At 45.1% G+C, this 15,187-nt stretch overlaps 1 protein-coding gene across 3 annotated transcripts in view; it reads left to right on the forward strand.

Moving 5' to 3' along the window:
* BAG1 (BAG cochaperone 1) overlaps positions 1-11,700 on the forward strand; it is a 33,734-nt gene extending 22,034 nt beyond the window's left edge. For all 3 annotated transcript variants that reach the window (XM_048839348.2, XM_048839349.2, XM_048839350.2), the window contains 2 exons: positions 3,413-3,475; positions 8,404-11,700. In XM_048839348.2, coding sequence (XP_048695305.1) covers positions 3,413-3,475; positions 8,404-8,493 — 153 coding nt within the window. In that variant the 3' untranslated portion in view covers positions 8,494-11,700. The remainder of the gene's footprint in view (positions 1-3,412; positions 3,476-8,403) is intronic.
* Positions 11,701-15,187: the final 3,487 nt, after the last annotated feature.

Consider the following 15,187-nt stretch of genomic DNA (forward strand, 5'->3'; position numbering starts at 1 on the left):
TCAAAGGGACTTAATTTATGCCTTTGGGATGGAGTGGATCTCATGTCCATAAGGGCTAATGGTAAGGCTACTGGCCAGCTTAATCCTGTAGAGTCACAAATTTTAGCAAGCTTATTCTTAAGTACACCATTTCGTCTTTCAACTGCACCTGCACTCTGTGGGTGGTAGGGACAGTGCAACAGATGTTTGATATGCAATATACGGTCCAGGTGTTGAACAAGTTGTCTAGTAAAATGTGTACCCCGATCACTGGACAGAGTAGCAGGAATTCTCTTGGCAGGCATAATATGATTTAACAAACATGGCAACAGACAGTGAGTCAGCCTTGCGACAAGGAAAGGCTTCAATCCACCCAGAGAATAAACATACCATAACAAAATAAATTCATATTGTTGACACTTAGGCATTTGTACAAAATCAAGTTGCCAATGCAAGAACGGTGCTTGAGGCAGGCCCTGGAACCCCTGGGCCACTTTTACAGGTTTACCAATATTATGGCTTTGGCAAATGGTACAGGCTGCACAGTGGCGGGCTGTAAAAGAGCTAAAATGGGGGGGCCCACCATCCTGTCTTAGTTACAGCAGAGACCATCCCCTCCTGTCCGACATGCGAAACACCGTGTAGCAGGGCGGCCAGAGACTGGTAGAGTGAAAAGGGGGCTACAAAGGCACCAGTAGGTGAGCACCAAAAAGAATCGGGATGTAGAGAGCAACCCTGGGAAACCCAGGATTCTTTCTCGGTTTCTGGGGCAGAGTCTTGGAGCAGGGTGAGGTCAGTGAGGGACCAGGAGGGTAAGAGGCGAGCGGAGAACAAGGGAATCAGACATTTTGACTAGGCGCGCTGCAGCAGCCACAGCACACAGGCAGGGGGGTAAGCCTTGGGCAACAGGGTCTAAAGTGGCAGAGAAATAAGCCACTGGGCGGGTCTTTTCTCCATGCATCTGAGTGAGAACTCCAAGTGCACACCTAGATTGTTCGTGGCAGAAAAGGGTAAAAGGCTTAGAATAGTCAGGCAGCCCTAAGGCAGGGGCAGAAGCCAAACCCTGTTTGAGGGAAACAAAGGCAGAATTGGCCTCAGGGGGCCACGGCATAGGGTCAGGCACAGAGAATCGCGAGAGTTCCTGGAGAGGTTCTGCAAGGGAGGCATATTGGGGAATCCATTGTCTGTAAAATCCCGCCATGCCTAAAATCATCTGAACCTGGCATGGGGAGCGGGGTCGGGGAAAGCTAAGGATAGCTTGGACACGGGTGGGAGAAAGTGCACGGGAACCCTGGGAGAGGAGAAAGCCAAGATATGTGACAGAAGCTTGACAGAGTTGTAGTTTAGAGCAAGAAGCTTTGTGACCCTTATTTGCTAGGGCAGTAAGGAGCACTAAAGAGTCTGTTTCAGAGGCAGACAATGAAGGGGAACAGAGGAGTAGATCATCTATATATTGGACTAGTGTGGACCTGGACGGGAAAACAAGGTCAGCAAGGTCTCGGGCTAATGCTTGGGAAAAATATGACTGGCTTTCAGTATACCCCTGGGGCAGTGTGGTCCAGGTGTACTGTTGCCCCTTGTAAGAAAAGGCAAACAGGAACTGGGAGTCAGGGTGAACCGGGACAGAAAAGAAAGCAGAGCACAAATCAACAACAGTAAAACGAGTTGCATCTGGTGGGATAGAAGCCAGAATCTTTGAGAGGGGTAAGTTTTGATTCTGTCCACCTATGATTTGCCTCTTCCCACCACTGCATGAAACAATCAACCTCTCCTTTTGCCAATTTAGTTTTAGGTTGGCCGAGTTTGTCTTTTAAGACGTCTACTCGGTCTTTGTCCCAAGATCCTAACAGTGGCCACTGAATTTTGGGATTCTCCTGAGTTAGCCTAGACCATTTTTCCAGAAATTTACAGGAGTCCAGACTCTTCCTAAAATACATAAGATGAGCCAGCATTCCTTTAGGGAACTATCCCGACTCACACGTCTGGTTACCCATACAGGAAGACTTTACACACCAATCACACAAGAAGGAAAGTCGGGTTCGTCAGAGCGATGCGTGGTGCAACACACAAAAGGAGCCCACAGGCTATTGCCTCAATCGCCCTTGCTTTCACACCAAGGGTTTTACCCAAGGCGCGGTGCGGCTGCGATTGTGCAGATTTCACTCACTCAGACCGTGGGGACAGGAACCCTTTGGTCAGCCGATCCCTGGACGGAGACGGTGCCCAGACTCAATCACACCACAGGGAGGACGGATAGACACAGAGACAAGACAGTCCTCAGTCTGGACAAAACACAGAAATAATTACCTGACCAGATTCCTGATGTCAGATCCTGGGATCCCAACCAGAACAGAGTGGGAACCAACAGGTTCGATGGCGTAGACTTCACTGTGGTCATGCACCCTTCCGTTCTGGCAGAGGACCACTCGGGCCAAATGCCCAGGTGCCAGCTTGCCATGGCCATCCTAAGAACAGTCAGGAGTCACACGGCCCCAGTGAAGATGGTTGCCTCCAAATTGTCAAAGTCGGATTCAGGACTCACATAATTTGTCAGACCACTCTGTTTATTAGCAAAGCGCTTTGCCAATGCACCCAGAGATATGTGAGCCCCTCTCTGAGGCTCATGCTAACTTATTTATACAGTTAAGCCAGAGCCAATTTAACATAAGAGACAAAAGGAAGCAGAAACTGACAAATATACAGACATATCTTATTTGCATACTAATGTTTACCAATCTCCTAGCTCAGTAGGAGCTCTAAGTTAATTAGTTTGAGGACCCATTGTCTCACACTCCTTAATGTTTCTCTTCCTGACAACTATATTTCAACAAACCCTTCAAGTAGCATTTCTTTAATGAATTATAATTTCAATATAATTCATTCTACTTTCACATTATTCACCTACAGCTGTACCAGTTTTTCCTGTTACTTAACTTTGTCCAAAACTGTACCACGTTAATGTCAGTAAAAGCCCTGTTTAATGGCCCCCTCAAAAGTACAAAGCATTTAAAACTTGTTAAAACAGACACACAAACTCAGCTAGTGTAACAAATGTCATGAGCAGGGAAGTTGAAGCAATATAAATGAACAAAGGAATGCCCAACAGGAAACTTATGCCAGAAAACACCAATTCACATTTGTTAATTCCTGTAAATAAGCTTCAGAGAAGACCAGGCATGTAGCTTTAAATGGACTAGCTGTGTCACTGAACCTTTGTTATTTAGACTTTTGGAAATGGATTCCTTTGAATCCCAGTTTAAGTAGACATGCCATTATCAGGATGCTTGTTAAAAGAGTTCCACTGTGTAATTGAATATGTGTGTGTGTGTGTATATATATATATATATATATATATAATACAGATTTTTCCTTACGTTTTGTACATTGTTTTCAAGATGAACCAACCATCAAATTGTTCATTTATTTACTGCAGAATCTGCCGGAGAATTTCAGTGATTGCAAACTGAAAAAGAAGGGGTTGGTGAAAAAAGTTCAGGTGAGTCTTGCATTAAATAAATTTTGGGCACTTGCACAGCAGCAGTTTGTGTGATCTGCTAAAACAGGGGCGGGCAAACTTTTTGGCCTGAGGGCCACATCAGGTTTCCAAAATTGTATGGAGAGCCAGTTAAAGGAGGCTGTGTCTTCCCAAACAGCCAGGCCCGGCCACCGCCTCCTATCTGACCCCCCTGCTTCTTTCCCCTTGATGGCTTCCCTGGGACTCCTGCCCCATCGACCACCCCCGGACTCCCCACCCCTGACTGTCCCCTGCTGCCCCATCCAACCCCCCGCTCTCATTCCTGACTGCCCCCCCAGGACCCCTGCCCCATCCAAGCCCCCTGTTCCCCGCCCTCTGACGGCTCCAACCCCTATCCACAGCCCTGACCACAGCCCCTGAACTCCCCTGCTCTCTATCCAACTCCCCCTGCCCCCTTTCCCCGCTGCCTGGAACACCGGTGGCTGGCGGCGCTACAGCCATGCCACCCAGAGCACCGGGTCAGACCGGGCTCTGCAGCCCTGCCTCCTGGAGCATTGCGCCAGCAGTCTGGCGCGCTGAGGCTGCGGGGGAGGGGGAACAGCAGAGGAGGGGCCAGGGACTAGCCTCCTGGGCAGGAGCTCAGAGGCCGGACAGGAGGGTCCTGTGGGCCATATGTGGCCTGCGGGACGTAGTTTGCCCACCTCTGTGCTAAAATAAAAGGCCCAGGGTTAGAGCCCAGGAGATCCCTTGGATTTCCAGGCTTTGGCTGATCTCTTGTAGGGATGGGTTATCAAGCCTCTCTAAGAGCAGTAACGCACCAACATTTTATAAACTGATACAAAAAGGGATGGAGTTAGAGTTTATGTTGTTGTCAAATATTTACAAATTATGCTAGTGGTTGGTGCCCATGGCTGTATGATGATGTGAAATCTGCTTGATTACCAGCAAGAAAAAACACTTCTCACTTTAGCTCTCCTGCATCTGTATGGGGTGCAGTAATGCAAGTGCAGACAGACATGTATGCCATAAAAATAGCACCTTGGTAGACAGGTGAAAAAGCGTAGGAGTCAGAGTTCCCCATCAATTCGTATGAAACAGAGTTAGGATATTTGTGTTTTTTTTCTTTTATATAATATTTACTTTGCTATGACCTGAGCTCCTTTACCTCAAGAATGAAAGCTGTGTTAGAGAAGAAATATGCTGGGTAAATACTTTTTTGTTCCTATTGTGTGTTGCTTACACAGTTATCCCCAGATTACGCTGCTTTCAATATGAAGTCATAGTGGAGTTCTCTTACTAGAATCTTAACCCCTCCAGAAAAAAAGAGAATGGCACCTGTAGGTAGGCGATGCTGCTGCTGCTGTGTTAAATTGTATTACAATAGCACCAGTCGCAGATTGGAGCCCCATCCTGGCAGGTATTGTACAGACATGACCTAAAAAGACAGTCCTGGCCCTAAAGAACTTAAAAACTTAGTGCACAACAGATGGATGAAACAAACAGATAGGGAAAGTTAATTCTGGCCAAATAAATATTCTGTAGTCCTACTAGTGCTGATATAGGTTCTCCACCTGCGAGGGCAGTAGACCATGCCTTCTGTGGGGCATATATGAGCCAGCAACCTGTCTTCTCTGGTAATGCTGCAATTAGAGCAGTTACAATGCACCAAGTGTGAATACTAAAAGCTTCTGTTAATGAATCAGCGTGCGTTCTGTAGATGGCATTAAAAACTTCTGGCAGGTGACTCTTCATAAAATGTGCATAAATTAAGAAAAGAGTTTTATATCTTATAGAGGAAGCTCTTTCTTAGGCCTCAATCCTGGAAGCTGTTCCATGCAGACATACCCCATTGCTCATGCAGAGCCCCACTGAAGTCAGTGGGGTTTTGTGCAGGATATCATATGTGCTTCAAGTTGCAGGATCAGGGCCTAAGGTTGTAAGCTCTTGAGCAGAGATCAGGACTATCCATGTGCTTATATAGGCCTAACACAATTGGTTCCCAATTTTATTGGGGTCTCTAATTGCTATTGTAATATAAATAATATAACATTAAAAAGTAAGTATCCACTTTAATTGCTAAAATTAGTCAATTAAACCTGATACAAATATAGTGAAACTAAGTGAACTAGTGATTTTATCTACAAGGCAGACAAGTTTCCATGTTCCACATCCACTAGAATAGTAGTGTTCTCAGTGGTGCCCACAAACCTCTCTGGCACCTGATCCTCCCAATGGTGTAAGAGTTTCAGTTTGCAGTATAAAATGGACAGCAGCTGTTTGATTTGGCCTACTACCCTGTGTGGTCCGTTAATTTAATGACAGGGGGTTCTGTAAAGTTTATAGAAGAATGCATTTGTTAGTGACTGGCTTTATTGATGTGAGGTACCCAAGTGCTGATTGACCCTATTAAATTTTTAAATACATAAAATTAACATGCTGTGCTACATGCTTTATTGTGTGCATTCAGCTACATTACAATATTTAAATAGCTGTATTAAAATAATGGTTAATATGAAACTCTGCCTCAAAGAGGGTCCTGGGAGGAGGATTATATCTTCCACCAGGCCAGTGGTTCTCTCTGGTGTAATATCAGTCTGTTTCTTTCGAACAGGCGAGTTTTAAGGCTGCCAGTCTCCCTGTTGACTCACTTCACCTCTTGTGGGGGATACAAGACTGCTTTTGGGACTGTGAGGGACTTGGAGCTGCTGTGTAATTCATGAATGTTACATGTTTTGCTGCTGTAATGTGGTTTGCTATTTGATTACAAAGGCTTAATTGAAGCAGGTGTTGGTTGTAGGTATGCAGGAAAGAGAACAATAGCTTCAAATAACCACCCACTTATCCATTTGAACCACAATAGTAGACCCATTTGCTTTGATGGCCCCCCTCTGACTGACATCCCTGCCCCATGCAGCTCCAGGGACCAGTTTGTCAAGAAGGGTGAAGGGGAATCACAAGTTGTAAACCCAGGGGAACCTAAGACATAGGGTTTCTGGGGGGATAAAAGTGACATTTGTGGCTGGGAGGGAGTTGTTGACAGGGACTGTTTGCTAGGAGCAGGCTGACATGGGGTACATCTACACTAAAGCAGGACAGCTACAGCGCTGCAGCTGTGCCGCTGTAACCGCTTACATCTGTGGAAGGGGTTTCCCCATCAATGGAAATAGTCCATCTCCCTGAGAAGCAGTAGCAAGGTTGATGGAAGAATCCTTCCATTGAACTAGCCATGTCTACACCAGGGGATAGGTTAACCTAATTTCATTGCTCAGTGCATGACATTTTTCTAGTTTTAGATGTAGATTGGGCTGTAGACATGCCCTGCATAGGGAGTCTGATGCAGTTGGGCCTTCCAGAGATAGACTTGCGTATAGACTGCTTCATTGTTCTACAGAGACAAGGTGGGCAAGGTAATGTCTTTTATCAGACCAATTTCTGTTGGTGAGACAAGCTTTCGAGCTACACAGCTCTTCTTCAGGACTCAGCCTTGTCTCTCTAATATCATGGGACCAGGAAGGCTACACCGGCACTGAAAACAAAGGAAGTGATTGTTTTACAGTCTTTTCTCTCTTGTTTTGCTGTGCCCCTGCTGTTCAGCTTAAACAATACTTTGTACTTTTCCATTGTATTAACCGCTGGTTACAGCTCCTGAAGAAAGACTTGCAGGTGTGAATCCCAGCTGGGCCTGCTGAGCAGTCATGGTTGGTACACAGGGGGCTGGAGCCAGAGACCCAGTCTAAGAGCAGAGAATCATGGGATTCTAGTCGTGAACTGTGACAGGGACCATCAGCTCTTACCTGCTCTCTGATGGGCAATCAGTAGACACCCTATGCAGTTGGTATTTGATGAGATGTGAGAGCTCACAGTCGTGGGTGAGAACCATACACTGGTTGGGGTATCCCTTACTGAATATTTTAGGGTGATAATGAACTACCACTTTGAGTTGGGAAGGGAATCCCATCATCGCCTTTCTGCACATGGCTGCCCAGCGTGAGACATGGGGTTCACTTTTTCCCAGAGCACAGGTTTGCGAAATGCTTTTTTCGTTTTAGTGCTTTGTCCCCCGTTCTCCAAAGAAGTCACATCAACATGGCCTCCTTCCCCTGCCAACTCCTGCCCATCAGGGACAGAAAGTGAGTCAATGAGAGGAATGGGTGGGCTCATGCCTAGGGTAGCAGTGGGATCTGGCTGGGTCCATCCCCAGAGGAGCCCAAGGCAGCGCGAAGCAGACCAATGCTTGTCTTCCACCCCCTTGCCCAGAGCATCTCACTGCCACAGGCTGTCTGAGGTAGGGTAAGGCAGCAGAGGGGAAATCAGCAGATTGCTGTCAGGGCATGCCTTTACTCCCTACCACCACCGTTGGAGACTCCCTGCATGCTGTTCCCATTGCTGCCCTGCCCTGGCCCAGACAGCTAAGTCGCCGAAGTCCCATCCTCCACCCACCAGTTTGAAAACCAGTGCCCTAGAGCATTTGGGAGATGTAAGATTTGTAGGTTTAATGAAGGTTGCTTAGTTTGGTTTGATACAGCTTTCAGTGGACAGGAATTCTTTGCAGTATTGGTGCAAGTACAGAGACATGTTGAGCTGTACATGAGAAAACAGGAAAGGGGATTTACAGTTAATAGGCCATATCCCCCCTGCCGCCCTCACCATTGCTGATTGGTGATGCTAAATATTATTGGCCTGGTGGCACTTCGCTGTCCTCATTGAGCTGATATATTAGATTTCTGCTGGGTAATGGATGAAGTGAATTTTCTGTTCACTTACTTAATAAGCTCTAGCAAAAGTGGTGGCCATTTCTGAACTGAGAAGAAACTGTGGAGTTGTCTTTACCTCCAACTTCATGGTGGGAGCATTGTCATTTTAAAAAAAAATTCTTATTCTTGGGGAAATAGTTTATCACTCCACAGTAATTCTCATATTTAACTTTTGTTTGTGTTTTTTATTTTCAGGGTTTTCTTGCCCAGTGTGACACAGTTGAAGGAAGTATTGGTCAAGAAATGGATAAGCTACAATCAAAGAACTTGGCACTGGCAGAATGAGGCATCTCTCAATAAATAGGAGAAATAATTGCTCTGTGAGCAAGAAGAAAAGTTTGCTCTTTGTTTTGGAGCACATATTCAGCTTCTTTTTTTCTTTAAAGCCCAGTCTGTTTAGACTGGTACTAGTCAATCATTACTTGCTGGTTGTCACATTTACCACTCAAAGTTGTTCTTTTCAAAAGAAAACAATCCTCCCTGAAGAAATACAGAAATGTCTTTGTGGTGGATGGTTATGCATGTTTTAGTTAACTAAATCCTATAGTACATTATACAATTCCAAGAGATGGGCAACTTTGCACCACTGTTTTCTTTTTACAAGGACACTATTGTTAAATTGTTCATTTTTCTCTACTCTCACATTTTCTCACATTATGTCATCAAAATTATTTACAGCTCAAAAGACAAGTTTGGAAAACCATACAAGTGACATAGGTTGCATCTGTAGGACTTTAATTTGATTGAAAAAGGCAGGTTGATACAATAGTTGGGACATCTAGCATTCTAGTAGAACATTTAGAGCAATAAATAGTATCGCACATCTATACCTATTTAACACTTGTATGTGTTCATAAATATAGGAAAACTTGACTACAGTGGAGGTTGTAACTATTTTAGCCTTAAACTGTCTGAATAAATGGAATGTACTGTAAAATGTATGGTACTTAATTTAACTAGTGTTTAAATTTCAGTGAACACCTTGGCACTTTTTTCGTTATACATATTTCTGATATACTGTGTATAAAGCATGTATATGTTTTCTGTGGTATACTCTCCTTTTGAGTAATGGTGTGAAATGGAACTGGATAATTCATACTGCTTAGACAGGAAATGGTCAGTCCAATCAAGCTCTGAGAATGGAGATATTTTATCATAGTATTTTTTGACTATGTGTTTCACTGAGTTGCTGTATTTTACAGAAAATTGCAATTGATAATGTCTATTACCTTGAGAATTAGTGGATGAATATTTATTAATCTATAATGTGTATTACAAAGTAAAATTTCAAAACAGAGGTTTAAAAATGTCCTGCCATTGTTAGCATCTCCATAATGAGAGCTGCCATTTCATTACTACTTCTACTAGGAAAGCATTCATCAATAAGCACTTGATCTGGTGGCAAGCCAAGGACCCTCAACTTACATTAGACTCTGAGGAGGGGTGTTCTGGATCGCTTGCCAGATAAGTGCATGAGAATCTCTGTGTTTTTATAGTTGTTTTAAGGTAAGTTCTCTTTACCAGAAAAAAAAATTGAAAATGTAAGTGTTGATCATATTTCAATACAGTTAAATAATTCCTAATAAAATAACGGACCTCAAAATAGTGGCAGTCCTCCAACATTTCTCCTGCAGTCATAATCAGAGAACTTCCAGAGTGTCACAATCTGGTATTAGATGGGCAATATGGTAGCTCTATTGCTTTTTAAAAATTAGTAGTTTTTGTTGTAAAGAAAGTTTTAAAAAATTAGATGTTATATTATACCAAATATAACTAGATGAGGTGACCATATTTTCAGTTAAATTGCACTTTTCTGTTAAATTGCAGTATTCCTTTAAAGTTGTAATAGTTTTCAATATTACACCCAATGGTCATGGTCTATAAAAGTCTGCAGTAGGGTGAAACTTGACAAACAAGCTCTTGGCTTAAAATGAATGTATTTTGTTTCTCATTACAAATTTTTAGGAAGAGCTGTTTTTAAGATAGGAAGTAATTATATTCGTGATTAGGAATGTGATACCAGCTTTCAGTGCTAGCACTATGGTCATGCTATGTTTGCCTGGGACTGCAGTACTATTGAGAGGAGCAGAGTTATATCCATTCCAGTGATGCCCCGGTTCAGGGCAGCAAATACTGCTTCTGGGCCAGATCCTGATACCATTTAATCCAATGGCAAAACTCTCACTGAATTCAATGGGTGCAGGATCAGCTTCTTATCAAGTGAGGAATTAGTCCTCACCTGCTCTAAACATTTATTTTACATTTAATAAACTTTCAGGAGTGTGTGTAGCATAGAAGTGTTTCCCTGTGAACAGAGCTGGGCAGGGCAGGTTAGATATAACTGCTGCTCCTTAGTAGTTCTTTAATCTGGGGAAAAAACAGTGCAATCTTTGTGGTGTTTATGAGCAGTCATCACAGTTCTGCTATAATAGGCAAAGGCTTTCAGTTAATGTAATAAAAGTGAAACCTATTAAGATTGCATCTTAAAATGTCATTGCTGCTTGTATAATTCAAAAGAACATGGATATTTGTTGTATCTTTTTTAGCAGTATAATATGCACTGAAAATTTATTTTGATAACCAAATTTAAAAATGAGTTAATTCATTTGGGAAAATTAATGACTTTGCATGTAGAAAGTTTTCCCCAAGGATTTTTAGTGTGGATTGACTGACTAATAGTAGTTTCCCAAATATGAAAGATTTATATCTGTTTTTTCCACAATCATGGCCTTAATCTTTGGCAAAAAAATCATTTTCAATATTTGAAAAAAGTGCAGTGGACTACTGCTGAGGAAGAGGGGGCAGAAAATGGGAATTTTTAAAATCAATGGAAATTTTGAAAGCTAAAACATGAATTCAGAACTCAAATTTAAGCAATACTGTTTTGTTAATTATACGGGATAAGCACACTTCCCATTCAGTTATTGAATCCATTTTTCCTTCCTGTCTTAAAAACAAAACACAGCACTTTTTCACCCCCTGCCATCTCAATAAAAGATAAACATGTTCTTTGTCTTTTCATTAGCCTCATTTTTCTCAACACCTCCCTCATTTGCTGTATTACTTTGGAACTATTTGCATGTTTCAAGCTAACATTCCTATAATGTCTTTCATAAAAGACAACTTGTAAATTGGAGTAAAACCACACCTTCACCCCCTACCTCCCCTCCTCAAGTCCCCTTTTGGCTGCACTGTGGTGCAAACAAAAACATTCTTAGAGCTGCAAAATCTCAGAATTATAGAACATCTTGCTTCTTATTGTTTGAGTAACTTAAAATATCAAACTTTTAGTGGTATTCTCTTTGACCCAAGTTCTGCTGTTAGTCTCAATGGTGTAAATCTGGAATACTTCCTTTTACTTCATTGGAGTTACTCCCAATTTGCAGTGGCCCATGTGGCAGTACAGAATTTGGGTTGATATTTTTATTTAACTTATTGTGCTACAGTAAATGAAGGGGAAAAAGGAAAATAAAATACGGAAAATATAATCAATTTCTTTGTTGCTTGTCTGATCATTGTGGTGTGGTGTATAGTACAGAAATCCTGCGGATTAATCCATTCCCTGTTGACTGTACTTTAATATACAGTAACACCATTCTATGGTAAGTTATCGAGAATTTAATATAATGAAGTTAAAATACTACTTGTGGATATTTGATACCATGGCACACATCTTCTGATAATGATGTATGTAATTAAGAATTATGTTTCACTTAATGAGGCTGGCATGGAAGATATGGACAACCTCTTCTCCCGTCCCCCTCTCCCCACCAAACACACAGAAGGAGGAAGCAGTAATAGATTTAAAGCCCAGTAACCTCTGGGACTAAAAACAGATGTAATATTTTACTGGAAAGCTAGTGATATTTGTAAAAATGTTTATTCATAGCTTAAGCGTTTCAGTAGGAGCATTCAAAACAATTTCAGACTGTTTCAGGCCAATGGCCCCAACCAATGTTCTATCCTAACTCCTCTAAAGAACTCTTTGACTTTTTTGAATTCAGTCTCTCAGGCAAAATGCTGAGTTTTTTTTTTTTTTTTAAAAAGGGGAGGGGGGCTTTGCATAGGCACAGGTGAACTGCAAAGGAAAGTGACTTAATCTGCAGTTTCATAACAGAAAATAATTTGGTGATCTCAGCTGTAGGGGAGAAAGGCAGTCTCTGAGGTGGCCAGCAGGCAACCCAACATACAACCATACAGAATACAAATGTCACCACCTTGAGTTGCATGAAGAAGCAAAAATGAAGCCAGTGAAACATGGAACACAGATCTAATGTTTTCACCATGGAGACCTCCGCTAATAATGTTCTGCCTTAGACAGTGCTTCAAGATGGTCCAAGATGAGTGGCTACAATGTGGAGGTGACACATACATTTAAATAACGTCCACGTAGGAGAAAGGAGGACATACCCTTCTACCTAAGTGCAAATGGGAAAGAAGCATTCTTGGCCTCTGCTGCTAACTAGGCTTACCCTAGCTAACCTCTACTTCACAAATGTAGACTTTTCCCTAAAAGGAAATTGCTACAACCCCAGCCAGTTCTTCTGGAGACTTCCTTCTGCTTACCAACCGCTCTTCCATCTTGTGCTCATTTAGCGTCAGACATTTCTCAGAAGCCTGTCACATTGTAGCCTGGTGGGCTAGCTTACCTCTATTATTTTCTCTACTTTGCATTATATTCTGCTTTATTATATTCAGTAGTAATGCAAGGAACCTACAGGCTTGTATCCTGTAAGACACTGGCTTCAGCAGTTAGCATGAGGCTTGAGACCTATGATCTCTGGCATAAATAAACTTAGGTAACCCATAAGTTTTGGGGAATTGGAAGTAGAATGTAAGAGGGAATTTTGTCCATAATGACATCAGCCAACCATAGAAACATGAACTGACATCAGCCAACCATAGAAACATGAACTAACATCAGCTTCTGGAATGTTTTGGACAGAACATCCAACTGCAAGAGTATCATGGCAATGAATTGATGTATATGATAATCGGGTGAAATCAAAAATATATTAACCTATAGAAAAAAAATACCTTAACATTGGTAAGGGGAGGAAATTCAAATCAGGAAGAGGGGAGACCAAACCTCTTCCACCCCTTTTCCATGGTTTGATTTTTGAAAACAGCTGGGCAGCTAGCCCCAGGCCAAGCCAGGGGAAAGCATAAAGGGGTGCCGAAATCAAGCTAGCTCCACCTTTGATCCTTTAGTAAGGCTTCATTGCTGGAGGTAAGGTGACCCTCGCCCCATTGGGGCACATGGTCCGGCCCTGTCCCATCCCACCCCACCTTCCATCTGTGAGGGCCTCCCCCACCCTGCCCGCTTCATTAGCCATCTTTCCCTGCATCACAGGGTGGGCTACCTACCACGGAGCTGCGAAAAACACATTTGGATAAAATCAAGCCCTGTCTAATGTGCTGTTCTCTCCAAAGTGCACCTGGCTTTAGCAAAGTATTCAGTTAGCCTCCGCAAACTTCTTTTCCTCACCTGCAGATTAGAGTGATCTCAGCCTAAGAAGCCCTGGAATGTCCCTTCTGTGGACATACTTAATTGAGATGTAATGACATCGACTTGGTGTGCAAAAAAATGTAGGACGAAGAGCACTGAATGGATTTCATTAACACTATTGAGCTGCTTGGTAGGGTTGCCAGGCATCAGGTTTTGGACTAGAACACCCTGTCGAAAAGGGACTCTGGTGGCTCGCTGCTAAAAGTCCCGGTGGCTACAGCGGCCAGCTCTGCGTGGCTCCTGAAAGCGGCGACATGTCCCTCTGGCTCCGGCTGGGAACCACGGCCACTGGGAGCTGCGCGGGCAGTGCCTGCTTACAGGTGCAGCATTCAGAGTCCCCTGGTAGCCCGTGTGCCTAGGAGCCAGAGGGACACGTCGTCGCTTCCGGGGAGCTGCCTGAAGTAAGCGCCGCCCAGAGCCTGCACCCCTCACCCAGTCCTGCATCCCAACCCCCAGCCCTGAGCCCCCTCCCACACTCTGAACCCCTCTGCCCCAGTCTGGAGCTTCCTCCTGCACCCCAAAGCCCTCATCCCTGGCCCCACCCCAGAGCCCCCTCCCACACCCTGAACCCCTCATTTCTGGCCCCACCCTGGATCCTGCACCTCCAGCCCAGGTCCCGCACCCCCCCACACACTCCAAGCTGCTGGCCCAGCCGGGAGTCGCCTCCCACACTCCGAACCCCTTGGCCCCACCCCACAGCCCGGAGCCCCCTCCTGCACCACGAGCCCCCGCATCCCCAGCCCCACCCGGGAGCCCACACCCCCTGCCGGAGCCCTCACCTCCTCCCGCGTCCCAGCGCTCTGCCCAGCCCGCTGAGCGTGAGTGACGGGGGCGGGGAAGAGGGAGGGACGGAAGGGGGTGGGGTCTCTGAGAGGGGGCGGGGCAAGGGCGTTCGCTTTTGGCAACCGGACGCCAGCCCCGGCCCCGTGAGGGGGGGGGAGAGCGAGCCACCGAGGGAGGGGAATGCAGTGAGCAGGGGGCGGGGCCTGGGAGAAGGGGCGGGGCTAGGGCGGTCAGTCTGGTGAGGTGAGAAAGTTGGCCACGCTGGCGTGGGCGGCGGAGGGGGGCGTGGACTGAGCGGGGGCGGGGCCTTGGAGCAGGGGGCGCCGCGGCAGGGGCGGTTTTGCGTCATCGGCAAGTTGGCAACCGGACTTGTGAATGACGCTGCGACTGGACACGTGGGCGACGTCTGCCGCTGACGGTCCCTGTAAGGGGCAGTGAACGTCGCTGGAGTCGTCACTGCCACGCTCTCTGGCAGGGGAAACCGCGAAGCCGCGAAGTCCCTTGACAGAGGAGCGAAGCGGGACGAAGGGGCGGGGCAAGGGGCGGGGCCTATACGCAGCCCCGCCCCCACCCTGGAACAGGGGTCGATCGCCTCCGCCTCACTCCAGGTTCTGGCCTCGCCCCCTTCGCCTAACGCGAGACCTTTGGCAGGGGAAAGGGGCGGGGCTTAGCGGCTCCTAAAACGGA

Source organism: Caretta caretta, chromosome 2, assembly GCF_965140235.1.
Source record: "Caretta caretta isolate rCarCar2 chromosome 2, rCarCar1.hap1, whole genome shotgun sequence".
Taxonomy (NCBI): Eukaryota; Metazoa; Chordata; order Testudines; family Cheloniidae; genus Caretta; species Caretta caretta.